The sequence below is a fragment of the Zalophus californianus genome, chromosome 11, assembly GCF_009762305.2.
Source record: "Zalophus californianus isolate mZalCal1 chromosome 11, mZalCal1.pri.v2, whole genome shotgun sequence".
Taxonomy (NCBI): Eukaryota; Metazoa; Chordata; class Mammalia; order Carnivora; family Otariidae; genus Zalophus; species Zalophus californianus.
The window spans coordinates 57,862,448-57,878,333 of NC_045605.1; the positions used below are offsets into that span (position 1 = coordinate 57,862,448).

The following is a 15,886-nucleotide window of genomic DNA, read 5'->3' on the forward strand; positions in this document are numbered from 1 at the left end:
AGACTCTTCATGTTTTATATTTCTTTGTTGAAAATATATAAAATACAAACCCCTTTCACTTTGGAGCTTGTGTTTTTACCTTTAATGGGGTAGAACTTACCAATCTTTGCCTTTTTGATTATACTTTTTGTGTCTAGTTTAAGAAATATTCTCTGTAGAGGGTCATAAAGATCTTCACCTATATTTTCTTCTGAGAGTCCATTTCACTCTTAAACCTTTAATCCACGTAGAACTTTTTTTTTTATATGGTACAAGGTAGCATCATTTTCTTATTTTTGATATCCTATTGTCCCAGAACCATTTATTTAACAGTCCTCTGTTCCCCTACCAATCTATATTGACTGCTGTGTTACATACAAAGTTTCCATATATGCATGGGTTTATATCTGGACTACTGTTCCACTGGTCTTTCCCTGGGCCAATGCCACACTATAACCCTTCCTTTTCTCCTCCTCCTCCTTCTTCGGGAGCATCTTTTCTAAGTACTACTCCTTTACTCCTCTCAAATGTAAATGTGGTTTTTTTTAAATATTTTATTTATTTATTTGACAGAGACAGAGAGAGAGCAGTGGAACACAAGCAGGGGGAGTGGGAGAGGGAGAAGCAGGCTTCCCGCCGAGCAGGGAGCCCGATGTGGGACTTATCCCAGGACCCTGGGATCATGACCTGAGCCGAAGGCAGACGCTTAATGACTGAGCCACCCAGGTGCCCTGTAAACGTGTTCTTAAGAAAGGATCTAGGGGCACCTGGATGGCTCAGTGGGTTAAATGTCTGACTCTTAATTTTGGCTCAGGTTTTGATCTTGGGATCCTGAGATCAAGCCCTGAGTTGGGCTCCACCCTGGACATGGAGCCTGCTTAAGATTCTCTCTCTCGGGGCACCTGGGTGGCTCAGTCAGTTAAGCGGCTGCCTTCGGCTCGGGTCGTGATCCCAGGGTCCTGGGATCGAGCCCCACATCGGGCTCCCTGCTGAGCAGGGAGCCTGCTTCTCCCCTGCCTGCCGTTCCCCCTGCTTGTGCTTGCTCTCTGTCTCTCTCTCTTGTTATGTGTCAAATAAATTAATAAAAAATATTAAAAAAAAAAAAAGATTCTCTCTCTCTCGGGGCACCTGGGTGGTCCAGTCAGTTAAGCGTCCAACTCTTGGTTTTGGCTCAGATTGTGATCTCAGGTGGTGAGATGGAGTCCCGAGATGGGCTTGAAACTTGAATTTCTCTCTCCCTCTCCCTCCCCAACCCCCGTCTAAAATAAATAAATACATCTTAAAAAAAAATTATCTCTCTCCCCCTCTCCCTCTCCCCTCTTAAAAAAAAGAGAGAGAGAAAAGAAAGGATCTAATGTCAGTCAGATGGGGAAAGAAGAGGGCTACGTTTTAAACCTCATCTCTGTGAATGAAAATGCTGGGTCCTTTGATGGCATTTCAGATACTAGTGACTTAGATATTTAAGAACTTTCCTGGGTCCTCTGAAACCACACCATTATAGAGGAAGACCTGCTGTATTTTTTTAAGATTTTATTTATTTATTTGACAGAGAGAGAGATAGCGAGAGCAGGAACACAAGCAGGGGAAGTGGGAGAGGGAGAGCAGGCTTCCCGCCGAGGAGGGAGCCCGATGTGGGACTTGATCTCAGGACCCTGGGATCATGACCTGAGCCGAAGGCAGACGCTTAACGACTGAGCCACCCAGGCGCCCCAAGGAAGACCTGCTTTAAAGCAGCTATTTCATATTATTTGAGGCCTACTTTGGGTATATTTGGAGGAGCTAAAACACACTTCTGGAGTTGGGCCAAATGACAGAGAACTCAATTAGAGCTAAGAAGTAAACTGCAGGTTTAGGGTAAGTTGAGTGGCCAGCCAGGAAAACCAGCCCCACCCGGGGCCGATGGAACCCTCTTTGGCTGTCCTGGGCACAGAGAGAAGCCAGCTGACCCTCTGGAGTGGACGGTGATGGACGTGGTTGAGTATTTCACCGAGGCTGGCTTCCCCGAGCAGGCAACAGTTTTTCAAGAGCAGGAAATCAATGACCAGTCTTTACTGCTCATGGAGCGCACTGATATGCTGACTGGCCTGTCCATCCACCTGGGTACTACATCAAGGTGCTGCAGCAAGGCCACTTTGAGGACCCTGATGGCTTTCTAGGCTGAGCACCCAGCCTTCCCCCCTGCCCCAACCCATTCCAGCCCCCATCTACCCAAGACCCCCCGAGTCTAGGAGCTAGGGGCGGACACCCTCAGCCCTCATAACATATTCCAGTGAGGGGCTTTCTTTCCTACTCATCTCTTCCCTGTGTTTCCCCAGCATACACACATTTGGCCCCCAGCACAACCTGTACTCCTTGATACGAGGAGTGTGGGGTGGGACAGGGCCTGCTCATTGCACCCCAGGAGGCCAACCCCCCCAAGTCTAGGACATTTTGGGGGGAAAATGGGGGCTTCCCATCTCCCCTAGATCCTCTTCAGTTCAGCCAGATGTTTCTTATATGTTTTGTTCTGCTAGTTCATTTTGGTGGGTGGCCTTTCCTCTCTCCCCCACCACCCATGCCCTAACTGGGTCTGCCCCCGGCCTCCAGCCCCTGGGAGCAGCTGGAGTGGGGTCCCTGTGTCTTCCCTAACCCTCTCCTTTCTTTCTGTTGGTTGTCACTCCAGCTGGCTGTATTGCTTTTTAATATTGTACTGAAGGTTTTTGAAATAAAGTTTGAAAAAAAAAGTTGAGTGGTCAGAAAGCAACCATTATCTTGAGGCTGCTGTGCTCCCATTTGTGTGACCGAAGGAAGTTTACTTAATGGCCCCAAGTCCGTTTCCTTGAACAAATGGGATTATTAACATAAACCCCACCACAGGGCAGGTGTGAAAATATTAAACACAATTATACAAAAGCATGTATATCACATAGAAAATGCTTCCTTAGCATTGAGGCAGTAGAGTCAGAGCCCAAGTTCCAAATCCTGTCTGTTATCTACTAGTTTTATGACCTTAAAAAATGATTTCTTAGCCACAGTTGCCTATTTGTTAAGAGAAAATATGGCATTATTTTCTATTTTTTGCATTTCTGAGCTTTCTTGTGGGTTTTAATTTGCATTTACCTCAGATAGAGTCTCCTTGTTCCTGGGTTCACCAGAGCTATCTAGACAAATGACTGATTCCAGGACTGAGATGGGAAAGTATAAGATGAAATGTGAGTATCTTGTGGTATCAGAAAATATGGAAGCACTAAAAGAATGCTATTAACATGTCAAAAGGACCTAAGATCCGGATGCCTGGGTGATTCAGTCGGTTAAGGGTCTGCCTTGGGCTCAGGTCATGATCCCAGGGTCCTGGGGTAGAGTCCCACGTCAGGCTCCCTATTCAGCAGAGTCTGCTTCTCCCTCTCCCTCTGCCCCTTGCCCTACTAATGCTCTCTCTAGCTCACTCTCTCTCTCAAATAAATAAAATCTTAAAAAAGAAAAATTAAGAATAAAAATATAAAATATATCCACAAAAAGACGTGTTCAAGAAAAAGAAATCTTTACTCTGCAAGGCTATTGTGAGGACTGTGCCTGGCACGGAGCATATGCTCACTGGCAGACGCCACTGCCAGTTTCCAGATCTGAGAAATAGATGCCCTTCTCACAAGAAGTCACCAGGGGGCATCTGAAAGCCAAGAAACAAAGTCCAGCTTGCCTGAGCCTGTACTGCTGCGATGGGGGTTGTCTACCTTTCCCTACCCAGAATGCACTCCTCCACCCAAAAGGGAAAAAAAAAGCTTTGTCTGCTAACACTGGGGAGAATCCATCCACAGCAGACCAGGCTTTGGGCCACCTGAGAGCTAGCCTGTGTCCTTCTGTTTGGATCTGGATTTCAGGGCAGCTGTCAAGGGTCACTGCATCCATTACAACCAGGCCTATCAACTCTGGAGACCTGGGAAAAGGGGCTTATGGATGTGATGGCAGTGAAGAGCGAGTCCTGGAAGAGGAACTCACAGACATACCTGCTGTGTGAACTCAGCCATCTCCTCCTTCATCCTGACTTCTTAGAGGTTCTCTCCAGACCTCCTCGGATCCAGTGTTTCCGAGGTCTGCAAAATGTCCCTTTGGGTCTACCTGACCTTATCACAAATCACTCCTTAAATGGAACTGGTCTAGTCCCAGAGGTCTCAGGACCATGTGGCGTAGTGGAAGGCACAGGTCTTCGAGACAGACTAAGCAAGGTCCAAATCAAGGGTCTGGTACTTAATTTCTCGAACCTCAGTTTCCTTATCTATAAAACAAAGTAATTCCATTTCCTTTTTAAGAGTGTTGTTGGGATTAAATATATAAATATAGTCCCTAGTATAGCATAGATGCCCAGTAATATTCAATGACTAACAGTATTTTATTTTCTCAATTTAGGCATATACAACAGGTAGAAAAAAATGGATTTAAAATTAAGATAAACTGTGTTAAAGTTTCTGTTCCCTATGACCCTTGGCCAATCAATTCATCTGAGTCTCACTATCTGCATGTCATAGTGAGGTTATAAACATTACGTGAGAATATACCTTTAAGACTGCTGCGAATCATACTGTTACACCAGCCAGAAATTGACTTCTTCCCTTAAATAAATCCAGACTTTAGCCTACATTGCTCAGCTCAAGTGTTGTATCCTCCAAGAAACCCTTTCTCTAGTGATCTCTAAAATATAAAACTCTGGAAAGTGTTAAAAAGAATGATGAAGGTCTAAATGTACTGAGAAAGAACTCAGAGATTCTAAGTGAAAATAAAACACGGAGTACATGCATTATGACTCCATTTTTATATCTAGGGGAAAAAAGAGGTGACCGTGTTATATCCTTGCTTAAAACTCTTCCGTGGGTTTCTTGCCAACCAAATGAAATTCAGGCTCCTTACCTGGTACTCAAGCCCCTTCACTCTTTGGGCCCTGCCAACCTCTCCAGCCTCATCTTCTACCGACCAGCCTCACCATCCTATGAGCACTGGGTTCCTGCTATGACTTAAAATGCCCTTTACTATCTCTTCCTCTAGGTCTCAAACTGTAGCATGCATCAGAATCACCTGGCCAGCTCTACCCAGAGAATTTCTGATTTGGGGCTGAGGTGGGGCCTAGGAATTTCTATTTCTAACAAGTTCCCAGGTGATACTGATATGGCTGTTAAGGGACCACACTCGGATGGCCACTGCTGTTACAATGACAGGATTCAACTTTATCACCTGTAAATGGACCAGTCAACCATACCACTTTGCCTAGGACTGAAAGTCCCATGTAGCAGAAAACCCCTCAGTCCAAGGAAAACTGAGACAGCTGGCTTCTCTACCTGTATAAGAATCTTTCCCAGACTGCTGCTTAAGGGATAGTTTCTGCTAACAAGTAGTCTTTCTCTATGGCCAGGCCAACAGGAAATGCCTGAGAAAGGAGTTCCATCAACTTGAATGGCTTTTTGCTGGAGTAAGATTATTTAACAAAGTTTTTCAAATTCAAACTCCAAATACATTCTCTTTATTTCCTTCAGAGAACAAGCTTTAGTCCTCTGATCCTTGTAAACACTTAACACAATGGTATGAGATCAAACTGTAAGCATCCATATCCTTGCCCTGTGCTGTTGGGGTGAGTGTATATAGGGAGCATGTGTGAGCTTCTTCTTCAGTTCACAGGTCTTGTCATGGAATGATACTTCCACATGGGCCAATGCAGCTGATTTTCTGTGACTTCCAAAGGGTGCCCCAAACAATAAGGGGACATGGTCCTTGAGAAGGACTGATGATTATTTTGCTCTTTGTCGATTAGGGCCAATTTTTTTCATTAACTGGGAATCCTTTTCCAAGGAGTCAGAGATCAGAGAGCTGATAGCGTCGCACAAGACCATCTCGACAGCATGTGTAGATCTGCTTCTCCCACGTGGCTACCTGGAACACAAGAGTTCACAGCTCAAAGGAAGCAGGGGAGTCTTCCATTCCAAAAAGATAGAGCCTTGTCATTGATCCCCATTAACACAAGTGAGTCTAAGAAGCTCTGCTGACTCCAAAGACAAGAGAAGAATTAGATCCATGATAGGTATAGCCGGCTAGGATCCACAGCGCTTATGAGTCCAGAACAGAGAAACTAATTAGCCAAGTTGACAGCAGGCCCATTAGTGTGGTGCATAGCTGAGGGCAGAGGGTCTGGACCTGGGAAAGGAGATGATCCACAGATGGGCTGGTGTATCCCTGAACCTTGTAAAATTATATTCAAAGAAGTTCTCAGTATGTGCCTGTCTGAGGAGGATTTTGTCGACTTCTCAGAGAAGTCTGAGGCCACAGCTGCGTGGAGGAGCGAGGCACGTGCTGGGGCTGCGGTGGGTGGCACCGAGACTACGCAGCTCCCAGTGGGGAGGCTCCACTGCCACTGCCACCTTGCTTGGTGAGCACATGGTGTCAGTAGGCTGCCAGTGCCATGGCTGGCCCAGCGTGGCATCACCCCCTCCCAAGACTCCTGGAGTTTCTGAACCTCCTCTCCGGGATGGCGGGGGGTGGCGGGGGAGCTGGCATGCTGGCATTTTAGGCTGTGTGGGAGCCCACGTCTTCTTCACTTATGCTGACTACGACCACTTCTTTGAAGATGTGCACCCTCTCGTCCCTGCCATAATGATCACCGCTGTGGAGCCCCGCTTTCCACTTTTGGGCTGATTGGCTACTGTGCCCCAATCTGGGAAAGCTGCTATAGACTTGCCATGTTTGTCATCACCCTACTCTTGGTTTTTGTTACAGAAGCTGTTACAGTGGTTTTGGGATATATTTACAGAGCAAAGGTGGAAAAATGAGGTTGATCAGAGCATTCAGAAAGTGTGTAAGACCTACAGTGGAACCAACACTACAATGGAACCAACTAGTCAGACTGGAATAATAGGAACTGGTTCAAAGAAACCAAAAACCACAGTGTCCCTCTTAGCTGCAGCAGACAGCCAGCCAGCAGCTATCACGGCAGGCTGGCCCACTCCTCTGACCTCCATACGGAGGGATGTGAAGCTCTAGGGGTGAAGAAGCAATCAAAAGTCACGGTGCATGTTATCTGGGCAGTGCTGGAAGGTGCAGCTCTTCAGCTGCTAGACATGCTGCGTGCATGCAGCACAGTATGCAGGAGTAGAGGTCCTGCTTCTGAGCTCCTCGCCACCGGTGGAACCTAGGCATGGGAGAAAATGCAACTCGGAGCTTTTTAGTCTTGTTCTGATTTGGAAGGTGAATCAAGCAGGTTTACTTTTAGTAGTTAAACCACACATTACACAGGTGTTGGACAGAGAAGCTTGGCTCTTCATGTGCCCACCTATGATTTTCTTTTCCCTTCTCCTATCTGACTCTCATGTCTCTAAGTTTTTAGGTACGAAAGTGAATGTTCTCGTTTCAGAACCATCTGTGAGTTGTGTAGTGTGGGAGAATGACAGGAGGACCTGGGCCTGCTTCTGTTACCTCCCTGCAGTAATAGGACTGCTGCCAAAGTATCACTGGGTCTTTTCAGTCTTCACAACGGAGAACTCTTGGCCAAGGGATTTTGGGGAGAGAAGGGGGAAGCCAGCTAAGGTTAAAGTTAATACCAGATGGCGTCCCTCATCAGTGTCCTTTTAAAAAACATATATTGTAGTTCAATAACATAGCACTGTACAAAATGACCAAAATAGTTCATCTTCAAAATCAGACTGATTTTTGAAAAGTAGAGGTTTTTAATCAAAACTGGCTTTATAGGGGCACCTGGGTGGCTCAGTTGTAAAGCATCTGCCTTCGGCTCAGGTCACAATCCCAGGGTCCTGGGATCAAGCCCCGCATCGGGTTCCCTGCTCGCCGGGAAGCCTGCTTCTCCCTCTCCTACTCTCCCTGCTTGTGTTCCCTCTCTGTCAAAAAAAAAAAAAAAAAAAATCTTTTTATAAAAAGTAGCACATATGTTATGTTCCTATAGAGCCAGTTTTTTTTTTTTTTTTAAGATTTTATTTATTTATTTGACAGAGAAAGACACAGAGAGAGAGCGAGCACAAGCAGGGGGAGTGGGAGAGGGAGAAGCGGTCTTCTCGCTGAGCAGGGAGCCCAATGCGGGGCTCGATCCCAGGACCCTGGGATCATGACCTGAGCCGAAGGCAGACGCTTAACGACTGAGCCACCCAGGCACCCCACATATGTGCTATTTTTTAAAAACAATATGTGTGTGTAGGTATGTTGTTGTATGATTGAGCCCACTCATCATAAATCTAAACTCATTAGGATTAATGTACTCATGCAGACTAACAAAATAGTATGTAGATGAGAACTCAGTTCTAAATAGAAAAACCTAATTCAGTGAAGTCTGTATCATCCCTCAAACAAAAAAAGAAAAGAAAAAGCCTGGGACTCAAAGGTTAAGAACCACTAATTTAGTGGAAGAAGCATGAATTCTGGAGGTAGCTTCATCTTAGGTTTGCTAATGTGTACCTACGTGACGTAGGGCAACTTTCTCAACCACTCTGGACTCCAGTTTCCTCACTTATAAAATGAAAATGGTATGTTAATTCACAATATAGAACACTACACAGGAATTTTTAAAAATGAAGATCTATATGCATTTATCTGAAAAGAGCTCTAAGATGTTAATAAAAAAGTCATAGAACAATACAATACATATAGAATGATTTCAGTTATGCACAAACTAAAGATAAAACTATAGTTACCTAAATACATAAACACAAAGATGTAAGTGCAAATTCTCCAAAAACAGTCTTGAAAAATACATGCTGAACTGTTAATGCTAGTTACTTCTAGAAAGAAGAATGGACCTAAAAAGGTCTTAAAGGGGACCTTAAAGTCTGTAGGATTTTGTATTGTTTGAATTTTTATAGGTATGTATTAACTGTATAACTTTTACATTATAAAAACAATATAAATAATAATACCTATACCTCAAGAACAGTAACAATGAAATAAGATGATACATGTAAAACATCCAGCATGATGTCTAGTCAATAAATATTACTTCCCCTTTTGTTTTTCTCTTTCTAATCAAATGAGATAACCAGTCTTGAACTTTAAATAATAATAATAATGACAGCTAATCTTTGTAGAAGACTTAAAATTTACAACTATTTTTCACATACATTATCTCCCTAATACTTTCATTTTACAGAATAACTGACAGACTAAGGAGGTAAAATGATTTTTCAAGTTTTTAGAGCTAAAAAGTGGTGAAATCACTGACTCAAAATTCTCACTTCCTTTTATCACATCCATAAGTATTTTACCATCCAGAATGCCCACAAAGTAGCTGGATTCAGTCCCCTCAAAAGTCCTAGATCTCAGGTGAGAATCACCCAGGTGCCTCTCAGGCCTGTACCTTGAACACAGGGTCACAGTCGGCCCCAGTGAGCTCAATGACATAGTCTAGGTCTTGCTGAACAATGAAACAGCTTCCATCACCTAAAAGTCAAAAAGAAAAATTTAGATAACTAAAGAAAAAGCTGCACGCAAAGAGGCTTAAAAAAAAAAAATCAGTATTTTAGTTTATTTCTGTACATCACAAGCCTAAAGAAGATCATCCTAAGACCCAAAATGGCAAACAGGTCTCATTATGTGGGTCAGATATGAGGATCTACAGTGGCTGCCTAGAATGCTGGGTTAGAGGATTTGAAGTATAAGTACAAGCTCAGTGGGAAGAAGGGCTGTCTTTGATCAGCAATACCTGACAAGGGCACGGAGCAAGCAACTGCAGGCTTATACATCTGATTGCAAACTTACCCTGGACAATGATTTTTAACAGGGAATTGTATATACAAATATTTTAATGTGCTCCCAAATTATTCTTCAATCTATAAACTTGACCAGATACATGAGGCAAAGGAGCAAAGTTGTTACACCAAGAAAATAGAAGTATATTTTTTTTTTTTTAAAGATTTTATTTATTTATTTGAGAGAGAGAGACACAGAGAGAGAGGGAACACAAGCAGGGGGAGTGGGAGAGGGAGAAGCAGGCTTCCTGCGGAGCAGGGAGCCCGATGTGGGGCTCGATCCCAGGACCCTGGGATCACGACCTGAGCCAAAGGCAGACGCTTAACGACTGAGCCACCCAGGTGCCCCAAAAGTATATTTATTTTTAAACTTAGTTTTCTTAAAAGACCATGTACAGATGAGACTAGGGATGATCTGTAAACTGCTGAATAAGGTAATTTTTTTTGTTGTTTTACTTAATATAAAAATAGTACATGCTAATTGAAGAAAACTTTAAAAACAAAGAAACAGAAGTAAAAAAAAATCACTCAATCTACCATTCAAAGATAACTACTGTTAACATTTTTATATATTTTTCCAATCCTTTTTGTACAGATTTTTATTTTACATGGTTGAGAGCATACTGCATAAAAGAATATCTTTATGCATAAAGTTTTTCTGTATCAACATTGTGACTCTGTAAAGAATCCAGGAAAAAAAATTTTTTTTAATTAACCTTTCCAAGCTTTTTAAAATTTGAAAAACTGCTGTCAAAAACAACTGTTTATTTATTTATTTATTATCTTTAAAGATTTTACTTATTTATTTGAGAAAGAGAGAATGAGAGACAGAGAGCACGAGAGGGAAGAGGGTCAGGGGGAGAAGCAGACTCTCCACTGAGCAGGGAGCCCGATGTGGGACTCGATCCCGGCACTCCGGGATCATGACCTGAGCTGAAGGCAGCCGTTTAATCAACTGAGCCACCCAGGCGCCCAAAAACAACTGTTAATTAATTTTATCTGTTAATCTGTACCCCAACCAGCAGCATACAGGAAGACCTTATCCTTTCTTGTATTATTATTAAAAATCATTTTTTAATTTAAATTGTACTTTATTAAGTAATCGGTACACTCATCATGGGGCTCAAACTCACAACCCAAGATCAAGTGTTGCACATTCTACCAACTGAGCCAGCCAGGCACCCCAAAAATCATCTTTTAAATAAAAGAATTATTTTTTAGAAATACTTATATAAATATTGACAGGTGAAATAATACAATGTCTGTGATATGTTTCAAAATATTACAACGGTTGGGGATTATAAGGGAATGTGTAAAACAAGATGAAACAGGATTAGCTATAAATTGGTAATAGTTGAAGCCAGATGATGGGTATACAGGTTCGTCATGCTATTCTCTCTACCTTTGTATCTCTTTGACAATTTCCATAATAAATTTTCAAAATTGTTTAATCTGGTAATTTCAATCTCCTCTCTAGTGAAAGAGTTCCAAAGGACCTCAAAGATCATCTATATCCAACTTCTAAACTAGTACTAAATTCCCTTCACAACACCTTGCAGAGCAGCCAACCAGTCAGTCTATGCTTCTCCATCCTGAGTTAGTAGTGCTCTCTAAAATGCCAGCTCTCTCTTACTTATATTCAACTGAAATGTAGCTCCTGGTAACTTTCTTTTATTGGTCTTAGTTTCATCCTCTGAAAACAGTTATATTACAATGAATAAGGCACAGTCACTACTTTCAAGGAGTCTGGACTGGAGGGAGATACAAACAATCACAGTGTAGAGTGATAAACACTATATGATAAATACAATATGCCAAAGAATCATGGAGGACCATGCCCCTAGCCTCGCCATAGATCATGCATTTAAACCTATGTTTATTTATTTTTAGAGAGAGGGCATGAATGGGGGAGTAGGGATGAGATGTGGGGATAGGGGCAGAGGGAGAATCTTTTTTTTTTTTTAAGGCGGGGAGGGAGAGAGGGAGAGGGAATCTCAAGCAGGCTCCACGCCCAGCATGGAGTCCAACACGGGGCTCATTCTCACAACCCCAAGATCATGACCTGAGCCGAAATCAAGAGTCACACACTCAACCGAGCCACCCAGGCGTCCCACAAGACAGAATCTTAAGTAGGCTCCACACAGCATGGAGCCTGACGCGAGGCTCAATCTCATGACCCTGAGATCACAACCTGAGTGAAATCAAGAGTCAGATGCTTAACAGACTGAACCACCCAGGCACCCCTAACTCTATGTTTAAATGAACTACAGGAAGCCATTGTTGTCAAGGGGCCCCTGGACCCACCTTGGCTAGCAATGAATCCATCTCTGAAACTCAGGAGGGATAGAACTGGTGCTCCTGATCTGTGGATGACTTGTACTGGAGCCCTGGAATTCAAAGAAAAAGGGGCAATTGTCCTTTTTTTCTTCAAGCAACACTTGACTATATTCAACATATAGTACTAACCACACAAAAGCAAACAGGACAAATGTGGACAGAGATTAAACATTCATATAGTTTCTTTCCTGGCAAGATCCTTAAATAGTAGATCCAGGAAATCGCTCAAAACCACCTTGGAGTGAAGTGAATATAAACATGTCTCTAATTAAACAGGTCATTGAGCTGAATGAACTAAGTCAATTGTTTTGCTTACAGACAGAATTAAGACAGTTGTGAGAGTAAAAAAAAGACAGTTGTGAGAGTTAAAAAAAGACAGTTGTGAGATATTACAAATGTCAGGACTCTCTGAAATGAAAGAGAAAGGTGAGTGAGAATCAATTTAATATATATGTAAAGCTGATTTTCTTTCTTTTTTTTTTAATCTTAAGTAGGCTCTATACCCAATGTGGGGCTCAAACTCATGACCCCAAGATCAAGAGTTGTACACTCCACCAACTGAGCCAGCCAGGTGCCCCTGTAAGGCTGATTTTCTTCTTCTTTTTCTTTTTTTCTTTAATATTTTATTTATTTCTTTGAGAGAGAGAGAGCATGAGCAGGGGGAGCGAAAGAGGGAGAAGCAGACTCCCCATTGAGTAGGGAGCCCAACATGGGGCTCGATCCCAGGACCCCAGGATCATGACCTGAGCCGAAGGCAGATACTTAACTGACTGAGCCACCCAGGCGACCCGGCTGATTTTCTAACAGCGATCAGAGATTCCCTGAATCTCCACAGAATCAAAGAACAAAAGTAAAGTAATTTAAATTATGGAAGAAATGCTAATAAGCTAGTCACCCTTCACTGGAATTTTTTTTTTTTAAAGATTTTATTTATGTGACAGAGAGAGACAGCAAAAGAGGGAACACAAGCAGGGGGAGTGGGAGAGGGAGAAGCGGGCTCCCAGGACTTGATCCCAGGACCCTGGGATCATGACCTGAGCCGAAGGCAGATGCTTAACAACAGAGCCATCCAGGCACCCCCTCACTGGAATTTCTTTACTGCTCTTGGAATAAAGTCCAAACTCCTTCGGATATTACCCACGTTCCTTTCCTGTCTGGCATCACTTCTCACTGCTACCCTGTCTGCAGGATATGTATTTGTCATACTGAACTACACAAGGATCCCTGAAAGTGCCATACTTCCACATGTTTTCACGCTTCTCTATACGCTCTTCTACCTAGGGCAGACACCTCTCTTCATTTGGTAACTTCCTACTGGACAAGATCCAATTAAAGCTTCATTTCCTTGGAGAAGCAGTCCCGCCTTCTTCTTTCTTTTTCTCAGTGCTTTCTCAAATTCCTGTGTAGAGCCCTGTCAGCCCACCAATCACACTGTATCACCAACATCTTTTACTTGCCCATCTTTACTGTTAGACTCCAAGTGCCTCAAAGGCAGAATCTGTATCTTTTATTTCTGCTTTTTAGTGCCCTACACAATGTCTGGTGCCCACAAAAGCCATTCAATAAATGTCAAGTGAACAAAAGAAAGGAAATGGAAGGAGGAAGGGACAGAATTGGAGAAATAGTTAAATCCTGGGATGGAGAGGTTGTGTGATTCTCTCTGGGTATCTTTAAGACCAGAATAAAGCCTGTTTCAGACAGGTTATGATCAAAGCCAAACAAAGAAACACAGCTGGCTTACTTGAACTAAAAATGATCAATCTTAGGCCAACCCAGATTTAATACCACTGAGAAAATTACTGAGAAAATTACTGAGCTCCTTAAAATTAAAAGTTCTATACAATCAGTTTAAGTGAAATATTAGTTCATTATTTAAGCTTAGATTCCAAAGTCATCACTACAATAGGACAATCATGACAGCATGAATCAAATTACCTTTTAATACGATTCCAGGAATAATAAGATCAGACAACTCACACCGGAAAACCTTTATAAATGGAAAAATATACCCTTGATTCAACAGTCATCTACATGCCATGCTAAATCACTGTTAAAGCTAATAAAAATTTCCACTCTGTAGAAGACCTGCATCATGTAAATGAATGGTGACTCACCTTGGACTCCTCACGTCCAGCTGATAAATGTTTCCATCCTGTGTCCCAGCCAACAGTAAGAAGCCAGAGAGAAAAGTGCAGCAGTTGAAGGCATCTGAGCCAACAAAGAGGAACACCTGGAAACAAGCAGGAGCCAAAACTGCTGCTTAAAGATTAATTTGTTTTCAGAAATAAACAGGCACCAAAAAAGAGAAAACTTTCCTATTTTTAGAGACATTTTCTTTCTTCTCCCTTTAAGCACTCTGCATCTAAACAAAGTACTCAGCAACGACTGAGGAGGAAGCCCTTCTAGGAATTTGGGGACCTGAGGTTCCCCAAGGACTTCGGCAGTGTATGTACGACCACTCCCAGAAGAGGCGGCAGTTTTCAGACTACTGCCCTCAACACATTGACTCACAGGACCCTCAGTACCCAACATCTTTCTCCTCCCACTTCTCATTACAACCCTCCATTTGAGAAACACTTGCAATTCACACATTTAAATTTTGTTTCATGTCACTGCTGACAACCTTTTGAAGGGAGACTCTATGTAGGAAAAGAAACAAGCTTAAATAAAGTGGCAATTTGAAGAATTAGAATTCTCCCCACTTGCCTGAAAAAAAGGAATTATCAGATTTTTATTTACTCTGTACTGTTAGCTCAATCTGATCCTTTCTCCCTCAAATGTTCTAAAAAGGAAAGAAAAAAACCAAACCTGGCACAACAAAAACCTGTGATTTCCCTTCAGAAGGAAAAGCAGTGCAGAGGTGATACAATCAGAAAAAGTGATGTTCCTGGAATGTCATTTCTGAAAATGGAAACATCACTAGAATATGAAGTAACAAGGAGAAATGAAAATACAAAACCTGTGGCCAACCCAAATCATTAAAGTTGTCTGGGTGAGGTTGACAGGAGCTGGAAAGAAATTTTAAAAATCAAATCCCAGGGAACTCCGGGCTTAATGAAGAGTACAGTGTGCCCAGCAAAACCTCAGAGGCAGAAGGAAGAAAATTCAACTAATTCTTCCATTAAAGACATTCTGGTCACTAACTGATCAAGAGCCCTGAATGCGTGAGTCCTTGACTCAGAATTTCTTCACGTTACCTTGGATATGGAAGGGAATCTACACAACCTCATTTTATACATAGCACACTAAGGCCCAGAGAGAAAGTGACTTAAAGGTCACAAAGAAGTAGAGCGTTTAATCCTCATCATATAACCCTACAAGGTGAGTACTACTATGCCCAGTTTAGTGATGAGGAAACTGAGGCTCAGAATGGTTAAGTAACCTATTAAATATCACAGCCATTGTGGAAGAGCTAGGACGTGAATGTCGTCCTTACTCCAAATTCCATGCTCTTAATCATTACACTCTATTACCCCTTACTCCTGCAGCTTTCTCAAAAGGTGAACACAGGGAGCAAGCAGAAATGTTTCCAAAACCGCTTTCCAAAAATCAGAGTGATCCAGGATGCCCCAGAGTTCAAAAGTCTTAGAGGAACCACTTGCCGGCTGCCTGCTCTGCAGTCCCAAGCACTGAAGTTTCTTATCCTCCCGTGCCAATAGCAGCATTTTCGACTCTGTTCCAACCTCCCGTTCACCTGCAGGACAGATAAACCATGTCAACAATGGGCTAGGCTGATCAGCTGGCAGTGCCAGAAAGCATAGTTCCTGATAGCTGTTTACTGAATTCTTGTTAGTGATTAACTTACTAACTTAAAAAAAAGCTTTTATTATGTTCTATATCCTGTTTGTATTGTTTATGTGACT

The 15,886-nt window shown here is 42.6% G+C and overlaps 1 protein-coding gene and 1 pseudogene across 7 annotated transcripts in view; one reads left to right on the top strand and one right to left on the bottom strand.

The window, feature by feature from the left end:
• Window positions 1–4,159: 4,159 nt before the first annotated feature.
• Window positions 4,160–15,886, bottom strand: part of PAAF1 (proteasomal ATPase associated factor 1) — a 43,015-nt gene continuing 31,288 nt past the window's right edge. For 4 of the 7 annotated variants that reach the window (XM_027578914.2, XM_027578917.2, XM_027578918.2 and 1 more), the window contains 5 exons: window positions 15,626–15,717; window positions 14,138–14,253; window positions 11,991–12,073; window positions 9,296–9,378; window positions 4,162–5,874 (listed from right to left, as the gene is read on the bottom strand). In XM_027578914.2, the coding sequence (XP_027434715.1) occupies window positions 5,797–5,874; window positions 9,296–9,378; window positions 11,991–12,073; window positions 14,138–14,253; window positions 15,626–15,717 (452 nt within the window). In that variant the 3' untranslated portion in view covers window positions 4,162–5,796. Of the gene's footprint in view, window positions 5,875–9,295; window positions 9,379–11,990; window positions 12,074–13,958; window positions 14,011–14,137; window positions 14,254–15,625; window positions 15,718–15,886 lie in introns of those variants that run through there. The other 3 variants (XM_027578919.2, XM_027578915.2, XR_003517377.1) reach the window with 3 other exon arrangements.
• On the top strand, window positions 5,871–7,689 carry LOC113914090 (annotated as a pseudogene).